Source organism: Chelonoidis abingdonii, chromosome 8, assembly GCF_003597395.2.
Source record: "Chelonoidis abingdonii isolate Lonesome George chromosome 8, CheloAbing_2.0, whole genome shotgun sequence".
NCBI classification, from domain to species: Eukaryota; Metazoa; Chordata; order Testudines; family Testudinidae; genus Chelonoidis; species Chelonoidis abingdonii.
In genome coordinates, this window is record NC_133776.1 from 49,031,021 (window position 1) to 49,050,095 (window position 19,075).

At 47.9% G+C, this 19,075-nt stretch overlaps 2 protein-coding genes across 4 annotated transcripts in view; one reads left to right on the forward strand and one right to left on the reverse strand.

Moving 5' to 3' along the window:
* The window catches only part of LIMS2 (LIM zinc finger domain containing 2), a 317,098-nt gene that overhangs the window by 202,671 nt on the left and 95,352 nt on the right, over window positions 1–19,075 (forward strand). The window lies entirely within an intron of this gene.
* The window catches only part of PROC (protein C, inactivator of coagulation factors Va and VIIIa), a 35,951-nt gene that overhangs the window by 5,339 nt on the left and 11,537 nt on the right, over window positions 1–19,075 (reverse strand). Inside the window, exons 4-10 of the mRNA XM_075068984.1 lie at window positions 18,183–18,746; window positions 14,063–14,161; window positions 12,001–12,161; window positions 10,117–10,141; window positions 9,826–9,939; window positions 8,040–8,174; window positions 6,589–7,358 (exon numbers count right to left, since the gene is read on the reverse strand). Coding sequence (XP_074925085.1) covers window positions 6,589–7,358; window positions 8,040–8,174; window positions 9,826–9,939; window positions 10,117–10,141; window positions 12,001–12,161; window positions 14,063–14,161; window positions 18,183–18,746 — 1,868 coding nt within the window. The remainder of the gene's footprint in view (window positions 1–6,588; window positions 7,359–8,039; window positions 8,175–9,825; window positions 9,940–10,116; window positions 10,142–12,000; window positions 12,162–14,062; window positions 14,162–18,182; window positions 18,747–19,075) is intronic.

Genomic DNA, 19,075 nt, shown 5'->3' on the forward strand with positions numbered 1-19,075 from the left:
TCCAACAGCGTGGCATACCAGTGCTTGGCGAGGCCACGCTGGAGGCGATGAGAAGTTAGCCTTGCCTGTCCCTGCGTAACTGTCACAGACCCTGTGCACCAACGGGAACGGTGGAAGTATATAGGAGCTGTTCGACCAGGGTAGTAGGAATGCGTCCGAGAGAGAGCGCCGCCGAGACCGCGGAGGAGCAGGAACATGGGGCATTCCAGTTGGTGCGGGAGGCGAAGAGGTTGATTTGGGGAAATCCCCACTGCCGGAAGCGAGAATGGACTATGTCCGGACCGAAGGGACCACTCGTTGGGCTAGAAAGACTGCTGAGTCTGTTCTGCCAACACGTCTGGACTCCTGGAGAAATGAGGCTTGCAGATCCATGCGTGGGTTATACAAACTTCCCACAGTGTCATCCCTCCTTGACAAAGAGGAAGAAGCGGGTCCCCCCTGGGCTTGTTATTGTGCCATTCGCGGTGGTGATTGTCCGCTGAGCACTAAGACAGACGCCTCGCAGGTGAGGAAAGAACCGCCTGGCGGTCGAGGCGTACGGCTCTCAGCTCCCTGATGTCTATGTGCAGCGACATCTCCCGAGCGGACCAGACGGGCCTTTTCGACGAGAGACCCCATGTGAGCTCCCCAGCCCAGAGGGATGGCTTCTGTTGTTAACGAAATGGACCTGTCTGGGGTGGAACGGTAAACCCGCAACCAGGGCAGGATTTCGCAACCATCGGAGGGAGTGTAGGACGCTCTTGTGAGTGTGCAACGATGTCCATGCTGTTCCTGCCGGTGGACGTAAACCAAAGCTAAACCTATCTGCAGCGGCGCAGGCGGAGTTTTGGCGTACTTTGGTGAAAAGGTACACGCTGACCATGTGGCCTAAGATGGCTAAGACACCCTGGCCGCAGTTCGTGGGAGCTAGGGCTGTCAGATGATAGGATGTTGATGCCTGGAAAGGCTGGGTGAAGTGGAGGCGTTTGCGACCGTTTAGAGTCCAGACGGCCCGATGAATTTCTATCCTCTTGAGATGGTACGAGATGGGCCCTAGAGTTCGAACAGGTTCCTGATGTTATGTGCGCGGCGACCTGAGCTTGGGAGGACGCGCGAACCAGCAGTCGTCCAGGTTAGGGAAGCCACAATCCCCTGCGATTGGAGGCAATTCGTGCCACTTACTGCATACATTTCGTGACTCGTGGGGCCGAGGAGCAGCCAGAATGCAGGACCGTGAATTGAAAGTGCGGTCCGCCCTCACAAAGCGGAGAAGGTCTGAGCGGGTAGAGCGAAAACATGAAGTACGGTCCTCATTGTCGAGAGCAGCGAACCAGTCTCCCGGATTCCAGGGAAGGGATGATTAGACCCCAAGGACACCATGCGGAATCTTAACTTCCTTACGAAGGCATTGAGGCCACGGAGGTCTAGAGATGGTGTCGGAGAACCTCCTTTTCGACTTGGGGATTAAAAAAATAGCAGGAGCTAAAACCCTCGGGCCTCTCGGGAGGTCGTGAGGCACCTTGATCTATCGCTTCCGAGTTCGAGAAGCGTGAGGACCTTCCTGCCAAAGGATGCTCGTGACGAGGGGTCCCTGAAGAGGGAGGGTGAGGGTGCGGTTGGGACCCAGGGCCCGGCGAAATCGATGATCGAGCTCGTCAGCTTCACACAGCGGGGAGGGGGCAATGGACCTGGGTTTCGAGATGCTCTGTTGAGGTGGGGGGGTGTGTGGGGTGGGCCGCGCCACTGGAGCTGCGGCTGGCCGGTCGTTCCTGAGGAGGTATATGTCGGGAATGGGCGTCGGTTGCTCTAGTGGGTGGGCCTGAGGACGGGGATGGGGCAAGATCGGGAAGAGGAGGGGAACTGCTCGGGAACGGCCGTGCTCGAGACGAGTGTTGGTACTGGCCGGGTTTAGCTGACGTGGAAAGGGGGGGATCCGTAGGCCGTCCGTACGTGGTGGGGTGGGGTGTGGTAGGGAAAGCGTGAGAATTTAATGTTAAGGGCTGGGCGATGGAGTCGGTGGTGTCGGTCGAGTGAGCGAAAGAGGGGAGAGTGATCACGGCCTGCGTGGAGGGCGATAAGTGGGGGACCACCCCGCTGGAGGTGGGTGCGGCAGCTCGGGGATAGTGGCAGCTCCGGGGATGGCTGCGGGGATGCGGGTATCATGGCCAATGTGCCTCTTCGGGTTACTAGGTTGAGGGTGGGATGAGGAGCGGTGCGGGAGGGGTATGGGTGAAGAAATGTCGGCGAAGGCGAGGACGGCGGCGGCGGGAGCTACCGCCTGACCGCGGCAATCACCAATTTTCGGCGGAATGTGGTCATTGGGGAGGGTGGAGGCGAAATAAACTGTAGATGGTATCCAACTCTTACGTGGCAAAACCCATCAGATCTGAAGTATCGGGTTCACACCGGGAGAAGGGAGAAACAGGCGGTGGAAAAAAGAAAAGGAGATCCAGGAGGACTTGTGGCTCTGTTCTCTGGCGCACCTTCAAAGTTCTGCTTCGGTCTCCCGTGGTTGGCGGTACCGTTGTTTTGCCCCCCCTGGAACCGGACTGGTGTCGTCGGTTCACCCGTCCCGCCTTCTGTTGAAGTCTTGACGGGGGCGTGGTGGGGGATAGAGCGCTGAGGTTGCTGCCGAAAGGATCTCCGCTGGGTCTGCGGTGTGTTGCTATTGCCCAGGAGCGCATTTATTATGCGGTTACTTTAAGGCTTTGCAGCCTTGGGTCCGTCTTCTCCGAGAAAGAGCCCTGCCTTTCACGAGAGGTCTTGTATTCGTATGCTGCAGCCCTTTTTTTTCCCCCCCCCCTACCCCCCCCCCTTTCCCGGCTCCCTTCCCTCCCTCGGAGGTAGCCGGAGACTTGCACCAGGAAAATCCTTCTCATTGGTAACTCCCGAGTGATGGTTTCTCGCCGCTCAGTCGCGCGTCGAGCGCAGCTGTAAGGGCTGTCCTTGAGATCTTTTTCCTTCTTCTAAGAGGACTTTTTGAACTCAGGGCGGGGTCTACCGGGATCAGTTCAGTAAACTTGTCATGTCTAGCAGTTATAAAACCGTAGCCTGCCTAGAGCTGCTTGCTGGTTGCCACACGTACTGTAGACCCCTCCCCCCCCGCGCGAGTAGATCTTACGGCCCGCAGGTCCATACGTTTAGCCTCCTTCGATTTTTGGGGTGGGCTGGGCTGGCCATGACGCAAAACTAGAGGTTTGAATTGAATGAAACTCCTTCAAGTGGGTGTGCTTGTTCTAGCTTTGTGTGCTCCAAAGTTCTGTAATAAGGTTATTTATGTAAAAGGGTATGTTGGCTATATTGACGTAATAAGACTAATTGTACTGTATACTGACATGTTTATCCGTGTTCATCTTTTGGAAAAAAGGTGTATACATGTGAAAAGTGGAAGTTCCCTTTGCAGGTTAAAGAGCCAAGAAGGAAACAGGATAAAGAACAAAATGAAGTTAACTGGGAAAAATATTGCTGGCAAGTTCAGGCTATGAATAAGCACACTTTCCACTAGGACATTGCTCACAGTCAAGACTTAGCGACAGACAGGAAAAGGAGGGCTGGAATGGTCCCCAACACAGCTCGCGTGTTAGGGAATCTGCAAAACACTGCCAGCACTAATCCTGAACTTGTTGTTAGGTTTCTTTGTCTCACAGGTAAGGAAGTGCTACCCGAGAGAGACTGGAGCCCTGCCACTCTTGGAACCAGGAAACTGGATTGATGTAAAGGTCACCAATGAAAGACTGCTTTGGCTCCATGCTGAAAGCCCTTATAAGCCTGCTGACTACAACACCGCTTGTGAGTGCCAAAGGCTGACTGCCTGTACCCATGATTCTCACTCGCAAAAGAGACCCCTCCAGCGCAGGAGATTCTTCTACCTGATGATTAGCCTATTCCCCTTCTCCAGCTCCACTGTGCTCTTTGGACAGGCAAGGGAAAGTACAAGGTGAAGTGCTAGCAGTAAAACTCTCCCTTGTCCTTTGACAGATCTACTGTGCCTTTGCATTTTTCTGAAAAGCAAAACCTTATAGGGTGATGTGCTAGTAACCTCTTCCCTGGGATGCGTGCACCACGACTTTTTGGAAAGAAGAAGAACACTCACTCACTGAATTGCCAAAGTCCAGGATTCCTGACTGAAAAGGACATTAAGAACTGACCCTGGTGAAGAAACAAAGAATTATACACTGGCAGGAAGAATTTGTGGGACCCATGCTTGTGGAATTGTGATATTGATGTGATTTTGGGGTTTATTCTACAGGCTGCGCCCTGATGTCTGGAGAGTGACTAATAATGTAACCCTCCTCCTATGCTATTAATGTCGATGCCTTTTTGAAAGTACCTGAGAATAGTTTAAATAACAGGTGTATTATAGGTACTACACCAGGAAAGATGGTATGAATATCACTGAGGCTGGGAGGCAAATTGCAGGGGGACCTAGTATGTTTAGGAATTCGGGATTTCCTGAATGACCAGCTGATGGCCATTCGGAGTGCTCTTGAGTACCAGACTTGGCCCTACTCCTTTACAGGCGCATCAGAAGTACCATCTGATCTGTGATCATGGGGCATACGTGGACACTTCCTGGGTGGAATGTGGCTCCCAGGCGCTGAGGCGGGGTGCGCGCCTTATTGGAAGTGAATGCTGTACTTATGTCCCAGAAAATGCACAGGATAACAAACACTCCCTGTTCGAATACCGAAACAAGCTTTAGAGCAGTGGAAGGCCAAGAAAGGGAACCTACCATGTTTGACTCCTCTGGAGTTGTTATCCAACCTGGGAGAAATAGGAAGGGGCCTTGTTGCGTCTTCTCCTCACAGGGTGATGCTGTGTCTGGTCACCCTATCTAATAGCTTGTTTTAAGATGCCCCCGTTAAGCTTTGTGCTCCCGTTCCCCAGAACTATAGCCCAGCTCCATATGAGTTTAATCGTATCTTGTCCGCAGATATGAGAAAACTCAGACAAAAGGTTGTTGAGTATTCTCAAAGGAGGGATTGTTGGTGTCACTAGATCCCCTAAGTAACTTAAAAAAAGTGGAAGGCAATAAGAATATGGAGTCTTCCTGTTTAGCCTCTGGCGAGCAAAAGTCCTTCCATGTTTAACTCTAATCGACCTAAGAGGCTGGCGGATGGGAAGGCCGAGTAACAGCCATTATCAGTTGCAACGTTCTATTGTTGTCTAACAGCAAAATGGGCCTGTGCACCTTTAGCAGAGGACAAGATAACTTGCAGAAGGAAACTACTAATGGGCTGCCGCGGCCAAGATTACTTAATGCACCTGCGCTTACGTAACTGCTACAGGGGGAGGAAGCGGGGTGTGGGGGGGAGGAAGAAAAAGAAAGAAAAAAAAAACTTTAAAAAAAAAAAAAAACCGCTTGTTTAGTGTGCTGGATCTGAGGCATGCTAAGTCTGCCGCTTTGAGATCTCAAATAAACTTGTGTTTTGCTTCTCCACCCTCTGGTGTGTTTATTGGTGCTAAGCACTCCGGCACGGACACTGTTGTTTGCCTCAGCAGCCTATCTGCCTGCAACACCCCCATCAGCTCCCCTAAATTCCCTGTAAGGTATGTGGCTTGGCAGCTGCCCAGCAGCAGTTCAGATGGCTCTCCCCCCACTACTGTGCTGCTCCTGCCCTGCCCTGCCCTCTGCCTTGGAACTGCTCCTGGGAGCTTCCTGCTTGCTGTGGGAGGGAAAGCGAGGTTTGCTGATATCAGATGTCCCCCGCTCGTACCCCCCCTGCACAAAGTGGAAGAGGGGGACAGGGCTCGGGGACAGAACGGAGGGAGCTTGCTGGAAACTGGTTCTTCCTGTCAGAACTAGCTGATCTGCTTAAAAGGGCAACGTACTTGAAGTGGGGTCACTGTACTTAAAGCGGCAATGCACATCTCGCTCTCTCACTCATGTATGCACCCCCAGCGCTTTGGAAAGTCAGCACCTGTGCATGTGCTGTCAGGAGGAGGGAGTGGTGCACCCCAGCTGGATAGTGTGGGCTCATCATCATGTTCAGTTTTTGCAGGGAAGTGTTTGCAGCTACTGACCTGCATCTATTGTGTTTCCTCCCTCCTGCCTCAGTCCATGCTGCCTTGTAGGGTGTCAGGCTACATTAACAACAGCGTATTAATCCTTGAGAGCTCAGCTGAGTGCTAGTTCATCATTTAGTAGCAAGGCATTCCCTGGGAAATATTCCACCCTCTTACTCCACCACCTCAACCAAGTTTCACAATCGTTCATTGCTGTGGACAATATTAAACTGTTTGTTTAAAACTTATATTATATACGTATATAAAGTCCTTTGTCTGGCAAAAAAAATTTCCCTGGAACTTACCCCCTAACCCCTTTAGATTAATTCTTATGGGGAAATTGGATTTGCTTAAAATTATTTCACTTAAAGTTGCATTTTTCAGGAACATAACTACAATGTTAAGTGAGGAATTACTGTAACTACAGTGTGGGCCACCAAAAAAGAAGCTTCAGAGATACACTGAGGATCTACGTGGTTCTGTGTGGCCCTGAATAGGGATACTTGGCAACACCCCAATAAGGTCCTGGCTGTGTCACAGACTGAGCAGTGATAAGGGAAGGAGATGCCGTGTTCATGACTCAATATGCAGAAGAAATGTTACCTGCCAGGGACAATGGCCACGATGGCAGAAAGATCCCCCTGTGATCCTGGTATCATCATGCTCTGCAGTTTGGTAGACATTTGTCCAGCTGTGTAGATCTTCGTCTGTCAGGTTTCCTTCAGCTTCGGTCTGATTGAGGCCGTCGTGCACATTCTGCCCCTCTGCTGACGTATTGAGTTCAGGAGTGCCCCCCTTCACCGACCCATTGAGCCCGGGGGTACCCCCCTCTGTCATCCCGCTGAGCCCAGGGGTGCCCCCCTCTGCCGATCGATTGAGCCTTGGGGTCTCCCCCTCCGCTGATTCATTGAGCCTGGGGTTGCCCTCCTCTGCCGACCCATTGAGACTTGGGGTGCCCCCCTCTGCTAACTCATTGAGCCTGGAGGTGCCCCCCTCTGCCGACCCATTGAGCCTGGGGGTGCCACCCTCTGCTGACCCATTTAGCCTTGGGGTCTCCCCCTCCCCTGACTCATTGAGTTTTGGGGTGCCCCCCTCTGCCAACCCATTGAGCCTGGGGGTGCCAACCTCTGCTGACCCATTGAGCCCAGAGGTGGCGCCTCCCTCTGCCATCCAGCTGAGCCCAGGAGTGCCCCCCTCCACCAACTCATTGGGCCCAGAGGCGCCCCCCTCCACCAACTTATTGAGCCCGGGGGCACCCCTCTTCACCTTCCCGTTGAGTCTGGGGGCTCCCCCCTCTGCCTTCCCATTGAGCCCAGGGGCAACTTCCTTCAAAGCACTCATGGATCTTTTAATCAGCCCACAGGGAAACTGAGCTGAAAAATAAGAAAAACAGCCTATGGGTTTAAGTGTAAAGTTTTGATCCCTAAACTAATTCTGCTCCTCTTCAGCTGTCTGAAGATGAACCATTGACCACCCATTAATCGTTCCCATCATTCAAATGCAAGTGAAGAGATGTACAATGGGTATCAACTCCTGATAGATCAAACATATTGCCTCCACTGGTTCCTAGACTCTAGGTACCCCATTACTCATGCCAAGTGCTTTTACTCATTGTACTGTGAGCGGCTGTGTCTGGTACCACCCCAAGCTCCTTGTCTGGTCACCGAGTCAGCGGTGTACTCCCTGCACTACATAGCACAGTGTAGAGTAATCTCCTTTTCCTTTGCCCAGGAATTCCTCTCTGCTGAGATAATGTTGGCAGAGCCTGAAAGCCCTAGAGGGATATTTGGCCTTCGAGATCAGAGTTTGCCTTCAGTAAAGGGAGTGGAATAAACACAGTGGAGAAAAAGCCAGATTTTCCAGGCTTGCTGGTGTTTCCATTGGTAAATGAGTATACTTCAATGCTACATCACAGCAACCAGTTTTTCCCATAGATTCATTGGTGCATGTGACAGTCCAAGGGCAAGTGGGTAACGCAATGAAGATGGAAGGGCAGTGGCTGTAAACCTGTCCTGCTCTTCACTCTAAGTAACCCAGAGTCCTGGAGCCATTACCTGATTGCATGCACCTCTTCCTGTCATCACCCAGTGCATAACCCTCCGCACAGGAGCACACCACACGAAGGGAGTGTGCAGTGTCTTGGCAATACTGCCAGCAGCCGCCGTTCTTGTACCAGCATTCAAACTTCTCTGCAGGGGAAAGACATTGAATTGTTTTGCTTATTGTTAGGAAAGGGCCCAGTAGCGCATGAGCGTCTCAGCAGCAGCAATGTCTCAGCCAGCGGCAGAGAAGAAATACACCTTTGTGTTATTTGATCTACTGCTTTGGAGGACAGAAGTAAAACCACATCCCACAATTTATCTGAATGGCCAAGATTTGTGTGACTTTGACACACGCTATCTTAATCCTTTCCCTCCCCTTGCTCATTTATTATTTGCATTACAGTAACATCTAGACACTGCAAGAGGATTGGGGCCCCACTGTGCCAGGTGTTATCCTGACAGAGTGAGAGGCAGGGCTGGATTAATTCAGGGGCTTTAGGGGCTGCAGCCCAGAGCCTCAGGCTAAGGGGGGGCACCTCAGGCCTGCGGGACAGATGCGGCCTGCTGTTTCTTTTCATCTGGCCCACGGCAAGTCTCTGCGCTGCGGGCCGGACACCAGTCCCCAAGCCTCGGTGCGTCCCCCAGGGCTGAAGCCGCAAGCACCAGCTCACCAAGGTGCCCCTGGGGCCCTAGGCGAAGGGCATTCAGGGAATCTCTGCATGCCGCCCCCAGCACTGGCTCCATAGCTTCCATTGGCACAGAGTGGCCTGGACCCTCTGCCTAGGGACTGAACATGCCGGCCACCTCAGGGAGCAGAGCAATGCGGAGTCAAGGCAGGTAGGGATACTGCCTTAGCTCTGCTGCACTGCCGACCAGGAGCCGCCCAAAGTAAGCACCTCCCGGCCAAAGCCTGCACCCCGCACCCCCTCCTGCATCCCAGCCCCGTCCCATCCTTGGCCCCACCCCAGAGCCCACCTGCCGCAGCTGGAGCTGCACCCCTCCCTCACCCCAATCCCCTCCCCAGCCCTGAACCCATTCCCTCACTCCAAAACCCCAGCAGCCCCACAAAATCTAATAGCCCGAGGCAAGTTAATCCGGCCCTGCCCTGAAGAGCTTACAGTACTATCTAGCTCCCTTTTGCGGCTAGTCTGTAAGCGCCTGTGGGTAGGGAAGATGCCTTCACTTGTTTCTGGGAGGTGTTGAACATATTGGTGCACGTGAAAAGATAATACATAATAGCAACATTGCTCTAATGAGAAGCATTTGGCAAATATAAGTGAATGAAACTTCACTGGGAGATCATTGTGGACAAAGAAAGAGTCACTTGTAATTTTTCTTAGTTCCCACTTCTAGTTATTCTGGGCAGTAATTTCCTGCTGTGTTCTTTCTTGCAGACTGTAGATGGTGTTTCACAGGGGAAAGAATCAGAAGGTTTTTTTTTAAAAAGGCAATAGTGCCACCATTTTGTTCTAGAATGGTTCACAAAACATTAATTTAGCACATAGGTTTTCCTCCATGTTTGTATTGTACACTGAGTGTTGGCTAGCGTGTCTGATACATTTGATGAAGCTGATTACTAAGATAATGGAGCCCCAGTTCATGCAGCTCTGTGATCACAGCATATGTTTCTGTGGTATTAGGGCACCGGAGGAGCTGTGTCTCAATCAGACCAATGGCATTAATGTCTTCTTTATAGGTGAAATTCAGCCCTGCTCAGATAGCCAGCACAAGTGTCTAGGGTGAATTTCACCCTTTATCCTTTCTTCAAGAGAATGCCTGTATGCATTTCCACACTCACCTATTTCACACTGCTTTCCTCCGAACCGAGGGGGACAGATACAGAAATAATCATAGTGTCTCAGTTTGCAGATGCCACCGTTCTTACAGGGATTTTCTTTGCAGGGATTTAAATCTGTTTGGAAGAAGAGACGCACATTGTGCTACCTTGTCGCATCACAGACAGTTCCGTGACTTAGCAAAGGCATGACACGAAGAAGCTGACATGCATTCTGTCTGGGTCTTTTCTCCACACTGCCTCGTGGCAACCAACAACAGCATAAGAAACAAAAAAAATCTCCCCCGCTCCTACCTTTGTAAACAAACCAAAACTCCATCTGCAAGAAATAATCACAAGAGGGGAAAACATTAGTTAATAGGGCAAAACACATTATCTATTGACTATAGGAAATAGGAAATAATGGTCCCCATAGCATTTTTCCTTAACTAATCTATATTGTGGTTGGGGTTCACACTTAGCAGCTGAGAGTGCCTCTTTCGCTAGCCAGTTAACCACTGGGCCAAAGTGACAGTTAACTGGTTAAACTAGTAGCGAACCAGGTAACGAGTGACAGATGATTTTTCTTGCTTTTGCTTTGGAAAATACAACATGGAATGGCATAAGGATTTCCCCAAAGATTTTCCTTTTTAAACTTGCCAGTAGCCAAGCGTCCTAATTCCTGTGTTCAGAGACTGAAACTTCTGATCTTCTAGACTCTTAATTGATCACTTGAGGCTCTCGAATAAGATTCTATTAAAGAGTTTAACAGGTAACCACACAATCAGTGGTTCTAGATAATTCTACTTCTCTTTGTTAAGTGCTAAGCTTGCCCATCTCTGGTCTTGACAGATCCTGTACCTCCTTTATATTGTTTCCTACATCTGGGGTGGTGAGGGCTCCCCAATCCCTTGCATCTGAAGTAAGCTGGTGGGATTCCAGAATCTGCAAGGACAGTATTGACATTGGCCAAGTTTTTCAAAGTTGATTAGCAGTTTTGGGTCCCAACCTCAGGCACTTTAAAGGGAATCAATGTCCTGACAGTGCTCCACATCCACCCACTGAGAATCACCCTTCAACATGTCTCAAGTGGGATATCCAAAAAATCACCCGTTGCCTTTGAAAATCTTGCTTTCCTTCATGGTATGCTTCAGTAGCACTGAATTATTCAACCAGCTTTCTTGGCACGTTATTTGATGCTTTGCAATTTATCAGAAACCTGAGTAAAAACTCATGTTCCTTAGAAATGGAGGAATAGGACGTCATAGCCTGTCTGTGCTCTTTTATTAAGGTTACATATTTTCTGGGTTGTTTGTTTTATGCTTAATTACATTTTTGAAATTAACTAATAATAATGATCAAAATTATAATTTTTTTCTAACATTAGCATTCTAGTGGCCTTTGGCCTTGTGGTTTATCGTATGTAGGGACCTACCAAATGCACAGCATGAAAAACGTCATGGATTGTGAAATCTGCTCTCCCAAAGTGAAATCTGGTCTTTTGTGTGCTTCTACCCTATACTACACAGATTTCACAGGGGAGACCAGCATTTCTCAAATTGGGGGTCCTGACCCAAAAAGGAGTTGCAGGGGGCCACAAGGTTATTTTAGCAGGGGTCATGGTATTGCCACCCTTACTTCCGCACTGCTGGCTTCAGAGCTGGGTGGCTGGAGAGTTGTGGCTGCTGGCCAGGCACCCCATTCTGAAGGCAGTGCCCCACCAGCAGCAGTGCAGAAGTAAGGTAGCAATACCATACTATGCCACCCTTACTTCTGCGCTGCTGCCTTCAGAGCTGGGCAGCCAGAGAGTGGCGGCTGCTGACTGAGGGCCCAGCACTGCAGGCAGTAGTGCAGAAATAAGAGTGGCAATACCATACCATGCCATCCTTATTTCTGTGCTGCTGCTGGCATCTGGCTGGGGGGCTGCCCAAGAGGCTGACTGTGGAGCCGCTCCAGCAGTGCCTGGTGTGGCTGTCCCTGGGTCCACCTGAGCAGCTGGCCCCAGAGCCAGCTGCTTGGACAGCCCTCCGGTCAGTCACACTGGCCACTGCAGAAGTCAAGGAGGTCGTGGAAAGTCACAGAGTACATGAACTCCGTGACAAACATGGAGCTCTAATTATATCAATGAAAATCCTGGGTGAGAACAATCCCAACTGATCAGCTTTTGCTTGCTGCTTTTTCTGAAGTGAAATGCCTCACCGTTTTCTCCTGTGATTGGAAAATCTCCTTTGCCTCCTCAAAGGAGCATGTTTCCTCAATGCATTCTCTCTCCAAGTTCCCTGGGTGAATTTCCTCCAGGAACTGGTTAGCGCGTTTACGGATCTTCAGCACCTGGTGCGCTTCTTCTTTTCTCATAAACACTGTGAAAACAAAATTGGATCTGACCATTAATGCTGTCACAGGAAGCCAAAGCTTCATCTTTAGGATAGAAATTAGTTATTTATGTTTTAACTTGGCTAAATAATGCAGTGGAGGAGACAATTTTAAAAAAATCAAACACACGTAAGGACAACTTCATTCAGTTTGTCTGTGCCCCAACAAAGAGTCAGTATTCCTCTAGGCGGTGAGCAGTTGGATAGTATTTCAGCGGATTAAAAGAATACTTCATTTAAAAGGAGCCAGCCTCAAAATTCATGAGGTTGGGTTAAAGTTCATTTATTTGTGCTAATGGCCAGGCATAGTGTTAGGTGTCTCAGTTAATCAAGGACTTATTGTGTCCAAATGAAATAAATAAAACTTATTTAAATATGTTATATCCAAAATATAAAAACAGAATGTTCAGTCTCTCTGCTGTGTCACCTCAGAGATGAAGCCAAAACCCAGGACAAGAAAAACTCAGTAGAAATGAAAGAGAATGCCCTGAATATATATCAATAAAGCATACCCATCTTCCCCCATTATAATGCTTTTTGGCAGAACATTGCTTCCAGTGTAAAGCAACTCTGAACAAAAAAAAAAAGAAAGCTTCTGACAGAATATAGCAGTGGAGGAAAGTCTACAATATGTCATCTCCACCTGTTTAGCTATTGCTTACAATCACCTTTGTGAGAACATCAGTGCCTACAGATAATACCTTAAAAGAAAACTGCTACCACTTGGCTTCATGCAGCATTGTGAAAAGTTCCCCACCTATCCTTTGCTTGGGCAGTGACATCACTCTCATCCCATTTTGGCTAAAACATTCTGTAGAGACTGTCGATTGCATGTCAGATGTTTGGTTTGGCATATCTGAATCTCACAGGGATTATTGTCACTCTCCTGTTGAACAGTGGCCCTGGAGAAATGGGGGACCAATATCAGAGGTTGTTAAGCAGTTTTTAGTCTCCTATAGTTAAGCAATTGTATCACTGCACCTCTGCTGTATGAGACAATAATGCAATTCCTGAGTCGGTAAATGACTAGTTCTGCGATCCTGGAACTCAGTGAAAGAAATTAGATTGTTATTATTAGCTCATCTTAAAAGAAACCCCCAAAACCATAGGAATCGTAATCAGCAGCTTCACCGGATGAGTGAAAGGGAACTTCCTGCTCACTGAGCCAGGAGGAACTGTCCAAAGCTTGTCTCAGCTGGGAGTCTCTGGGCTAAATTTTCAACCTGGCTGCCTGAAGTGAGCCACTTAAATATAATATGAAGCACTTAAATACTGATAGACGCTCTGATCCTTCAATCAGATGCGTACAGCTTTTTGTTTCCTTTGTCATTCCAGTTGCAGGATTGGGTCCTTTGTCAGGAGGCACTGTGGAGTCCAGGAGATAGTGCTCTGGGCTGAGAGTCAGGAGACCTGAGTTCTGTTCCCATCTGACCTGTGTATTTTGGCAGGTCACTTCATTTCTCATTACAGCTCTACAAAATGGGGTTAATGATACCTGCCTTTGTGAAGCGCTTTGTGGGCTACGTAGGAAAAGCACTACGGAACAGCAGAGGAGTAGTATTAAATCACCACAGGTTCCTAAAACACAGATTTAGGTGCCTCACTTTGGTCACTCAAGTCTGAGAACGTGGCCCTCTGTGCATAACTCATTGGATCCTATAAGTCCAGCATCACAAGGAGGTTACTGGGCCTCAAGTAGGAAGCCCAGATTTGGTGAGTTCATTAATAACTATGAATGAATTCTCATTTTTCTCCTGTGCATTTCAGGAAGTGCCTCTTGCGAGCTGAAACTTCCAGATGCTGTGCACAGAAAATGAGTGCAGTGTAATTTTAAATGCAGGTTCTCAGTGTGAGAAAGTGAAGTTAAAATGTAGGTCAGAAGTTCCTACCTGAAAATGAAACTGACCAGCTGCTGTGGATGGAACATATTAGTAAGAGAAATGTCACAAGTAAGGAACCTCTAGCCATTTTCGTGATCATGCAGAATCCTCTGGTTTACAGATGGTCACCTGCTGGGAGAAAAGGAGAATGAAGTAGACAGATCCTGGACAAAAACAAGCAGAGAGCAACGCATAGTGAGAGAGAAAGAGAAGGAAAATGGACTCAAGGGAAAAAAGGGGGAGGCAATGCAGAGAAAAACTAGGTTTTGTTAGTCTTATTCATCTGTATTCATTCATTGTATTCTCTCTGACAACGCACTTTGTAATAGGAAGCCAAATGCTCCATTCACAAGGCAAAGTGTGCAGACTGACAGAACCCAGGAAAGCTGCAGAGGATAAAGAGCCTGAGCCAAGTCCATAGAAAGACACTGAATGACTTCAACGAGCTTTGGATCAGGCCCAAGCTGAGCAGAAACCACTTCTGACAGGCCTGTTTAAAGTCTATGGAGAACCTCACACCCAGGTCTGGCTCACACATTGGCTAGTCAAGCCTGGTGTCTTGTAGCTGCTGTTGAGCTCCTAATGGGCTTGTCAAGTGAGATCCAAATGCTAGACTTTTACACAGTGAGCCACCCGCCAATGCAAGTCCACAGGACAGTAACACACACCTGCCAGTAAGAGTTCTGAGAGGGACCAACAGGATCTCTTCACACTGTCATCAAATGCTAGGGAACTTGCGAGCGGGTCAGTGCAGACTGTTTTGGGACACCGACAGCCAGGGCCCAGAATACATTCGCATTTTGAAAGCGCTGTAATTATAAACACTTACCGTTTTAGGGGACTAGAAGTAATATTTGGATGAACACCAAAGACAGAGATGGGGCCTAGAAGTTGATCATTAACCTATCACAAATATTGACAGAGGAAGCAAAGCCCTGATGAGCCCATGGAGCCAACCTGCACTCTAAAGCAAAAATGTTTTGTTCCATCTTTAAATCCTGCACTAAAGGCTGTTTCCCTGCAGCGTGCTTCTTGGGGAGGGTTCTAGTTGTATCATTTATGCTTTTGTGGGAGGGCTTCTGAAATCCTGTCTTTTGGTGGTGCATTTGTATCACCTGGTTTGAATGACCAATGAACCTTTGAGCTCTGTAAATATCTGCTGAAATGGGTGACCCTCAGATTTGTGGATGGGCAGAAGGATTCAGAGGAGCCATTTGCTGAAAAGGCAAATGTTGCTGTGATAATCATGGCTATTCATGTTTGCTGCTGTTAGTTGGAACCTTGGCTTAGAAGCTTTGACAAGGCTATTACTTATAGACGAGGTAGATTCTTCCTTCTCACTCAATAGGTAGCAGCCCTAATACGCTCAGGTGCAAAGGTCCCTGGGGTTCAATTCCCTATCAAGAAAATCCTGCATTAATATGCTTAGTTACTCCCACTGCCTTAATTCTAGTCAGGGCCAGCTCTACTGTTTTTGCTGCCCCAAGCAGCGCGCCAAATTGCTGCCACTGATGGCGGGGGCAGTCCGTGTGCCATTAGGGCGGCACGCGTTTTTCTGCGGTGGTGGCAATTCGGCGGCACCTTCTGTCTTCAGCCGGAAGACAGAAGCTGCACCACCATGGACAGCTGAACTTAGAAGCTGCCGCTGAATTGCTGCCGCCACAGAAATACTGAATTGCATGCCGCCTTAAGGGCACACGGACTGTACCCGCCGTCCGCAGTGGCAATTAGGCGCACTGCTTGGGGGCAAAACAACAGGGACTGCCGCCCCTTGCAGATTGCCACCCCAAGCACCTGCTTGGAATGCTGGTGCCTGGAGCCGGCCCTGATTCTAGTCCTAAATGAAACACACTGTGAAAAGAGCAAGTGTGTTTCAGGGGAGTCCAGGGCAGCACCAAGCATTTCCCTTCTCTAGCATTCCACTGGACCTGCTTCAGATAAGCATTTAAGCACACGCTTAACTTTAAGCGTGTGAGCAGTGCCACTGGAATCAATGCGATTACTCACATTCATTAAAAAATGTTCATTGCTGAATAGGGATTAAATTTCTTACAAGTATTTGCACATGTGCGCTACAATTGGATCACCACATTCCCTGACCCAAGCTGGGAAGGGTGGATGGGTGAGATGCTATCATCATTCACCATGGTGCCTGAATTGTTTGATTTCTTGAAGGCTCATCTTTACTCTCTGCAGTAACAGTTATTTTACCAGGTTTAGGGATGAAGGCAAAGCCTGCAAAAATGTGATTATGTTTCATTTTAGTTTGACTTTGAGTCAATCTTGTGATGCTTACTGATTACACAGATCTGTAAATAAAGTAACAGAACTGGTTGCAATCTCTAGATCAGTGGTTCCCAAACTTTAACAACCTATGAACCCCTTTTACTACAATGTCAAGTCTCATGAACCCCCTCCTAAAAATGAATATTTCCAGGGATTTTCTCCTTTTCCTGAGTATAAATTATAAAAGCAGTGATCTTGGAAATATAAAATTTGTTTTATGACATGATTACACACTATTTATTATTAATTATAATTACAGTATTTTTATTACATTATGAAAATGGCAACACTCTCCCAAGATCTCACTTTCATAGCTTGCATCACTTTGAATAAGCCTGTTATAAGACAAGGCTCCTATGTTCCATCAAGGAGTATCAGATGTGAAACAGCATGAAGGTATTTAAGAAGCCAACTCAAAGAGTTCCTTCTACACAAGCATTCAGGTCTTGAGCAGTCCATGCAAACAACACACGTTACAACAAAGTTTAAACTTGTTCTTCATAATAATTTTAAAAACAATACAAGCTGCCTATTTAATTTAAAAAACACCAAAAAATATCCACCTTTCTTTCCATTTCTTATAAGAAGTCTTGAAGTTTATATCTCCCCGGTGTGATAGATAAACTTGCTTTGATCTGCTTAGTTCTTGGTAGTCCAAGGGCTCTGGGCTGCTGGTCTCCTGCTGCCTGGGGTCCCTGGGGACAGCTCTGTCCACCATGAGGGAATTTTTCCCCAAGAACCCCCTGTAACATTTTGCGAATCCCCAGGGGTTCACAAACCCCAGTTTGGGAACCACTGCTCTACATCAACAAAGGGACATTAACAAAATACAACTGGCTTTGTCCAATAGTTGCGAGACAAGGGAATCACATGTGCATCATTCATCTGGATGTGCTGTAAAAGTTAGGAATTAAAGCTCTTCTCCTGCTCCTTTTAGAATCAACAGCAAAACACCCATTGGCTTTGATGGGAGTGGCCTCATGGCCTGAATTTGCAAGTAACTAAATCGGAGGGGAAGTCTCATCTAGCTTATGAACTGTGAACACTGGGAGAAGACATGGATAAAGGAGTGGATGCAGCAGTGTTATAATGGCAGCATGGAGTTGAAAGACTGGATTGACTGTGAGTGAGCAAGCTGAAAATCGTGAATAACTAGTAAATGTGCCACGCACAGCTGAAACAGTAACCCGGGTTAATGATGATAGAGTTATCTATGATATCATTTATGTTTCCCTAGTGAGAAAGTACCTCTTTAAATCTTGCCTTGTAAAACTGAAATAATTTCCCTTTAACCTGGCATATGAAAAAAAACAAACTCCCACTTCAACTTTAATTTTAAGAAAACACTTTAGGAACATAACATTTTGGGATTTTCAAAATTAACCCAAGGGGGTTAGGTGCACAGCCCAATAGGAGTCAGTTCCCCAATTTCCCTGTGCTGCTTTCAACACCTTAGTCTTATACTGCTTTAATGTGAACTACTGTTATGTTCATCTGGACTGTTCAACTTGCACCTCAGCCCCCAAACAGCTCAGGCGACTAGATAAGTCAATTACAGGTTGGTGCATAACATCATATATTTTGTCTCATACTTGGATTGCAAGTTCTTTGGGTCAGGTCCCATCTTTTTGTCACGTAATTGTATAATATCTAGCACAACTGGTGCCCCTAGAGAATAACTACCTAAGAAGGGGGAAATAGCAAGGAAAAGAGTACACACAGTTAACATATTCTTGCTTTATATACTCTAGCTTTAATACCAGAAGCATGACAGCCGATTGTACTGTGTATTGTCACTAGAATATGGCCACAGTGGTCCCAATTCCTCTTAATGAGGATCAGCCCTTAGATGAGACATCCATTGTTTTAATTTGCTGGTGGATCCACTCCAGGTATTGGCTGACTTTGGTGTAGACTCCAAACTTCTTCAGTTTCCCACAACCTTCTCCCCAGCTCACCAGTCCTACTAGAAACCAAGTATTCTTGAACTTAGTGATCATGGGGCCTCCACTGTCCCCACCACAGGCATCCTGCTCGTCTCCAATAATCCCTGCACACAGCATGTTCTCAGAGATGTCATGCCTCATAGCTTGGGCACACTCACTCTGTGGGACCATGGGAATTTCAATGTAACGCAGAACAGCAGAGTAATTCGAGGAGTCGCCACTTTTGCTCCCCCAGCCAGTCACCACCATCTGCTTCCCATTCGCCGTCAGCTCCTGCTCTGCCAGTTGCTTAGTGGGAAGACAAACAGGGAGCACAAATTTGTTGAAAATCATGGGCTGAGCCAGATGCAGCATGGCTATGTCATTATCAGAGGTCTTCTTGCTGTAGTTTTCATGGCTCACTAGCTTGTCAACCACAATGGTTTGCTCCGTTTCCTCATTCCGCAGACGGTGGTATTCCCCTGAAAGAGCAATGAAGGAGGAGATGAGAGATGTTACTGGGCTCCTGGACCTCCAGCCCCACCCCCTGCATCAAACCACATTAGGACTAAAATACATTGAGTACTCAGATTTGTCCTTCTTTTCTTAAAATGTGAGTTTGCTCAAGTTACCCTGTTCTATCTTAACAGGGTTATACTTAACTGGCCTCCTACTCTTTGCTCCACAGGGCAGGGACATCATCTTTTGATTTGCCTATAAAGTATTGTGCACATATCATGCAGAACTGCATAAATATATCAACAGAAGGAAGACATAAACTCTTCAGTGATCCTCTAGAGGGTCCATATTA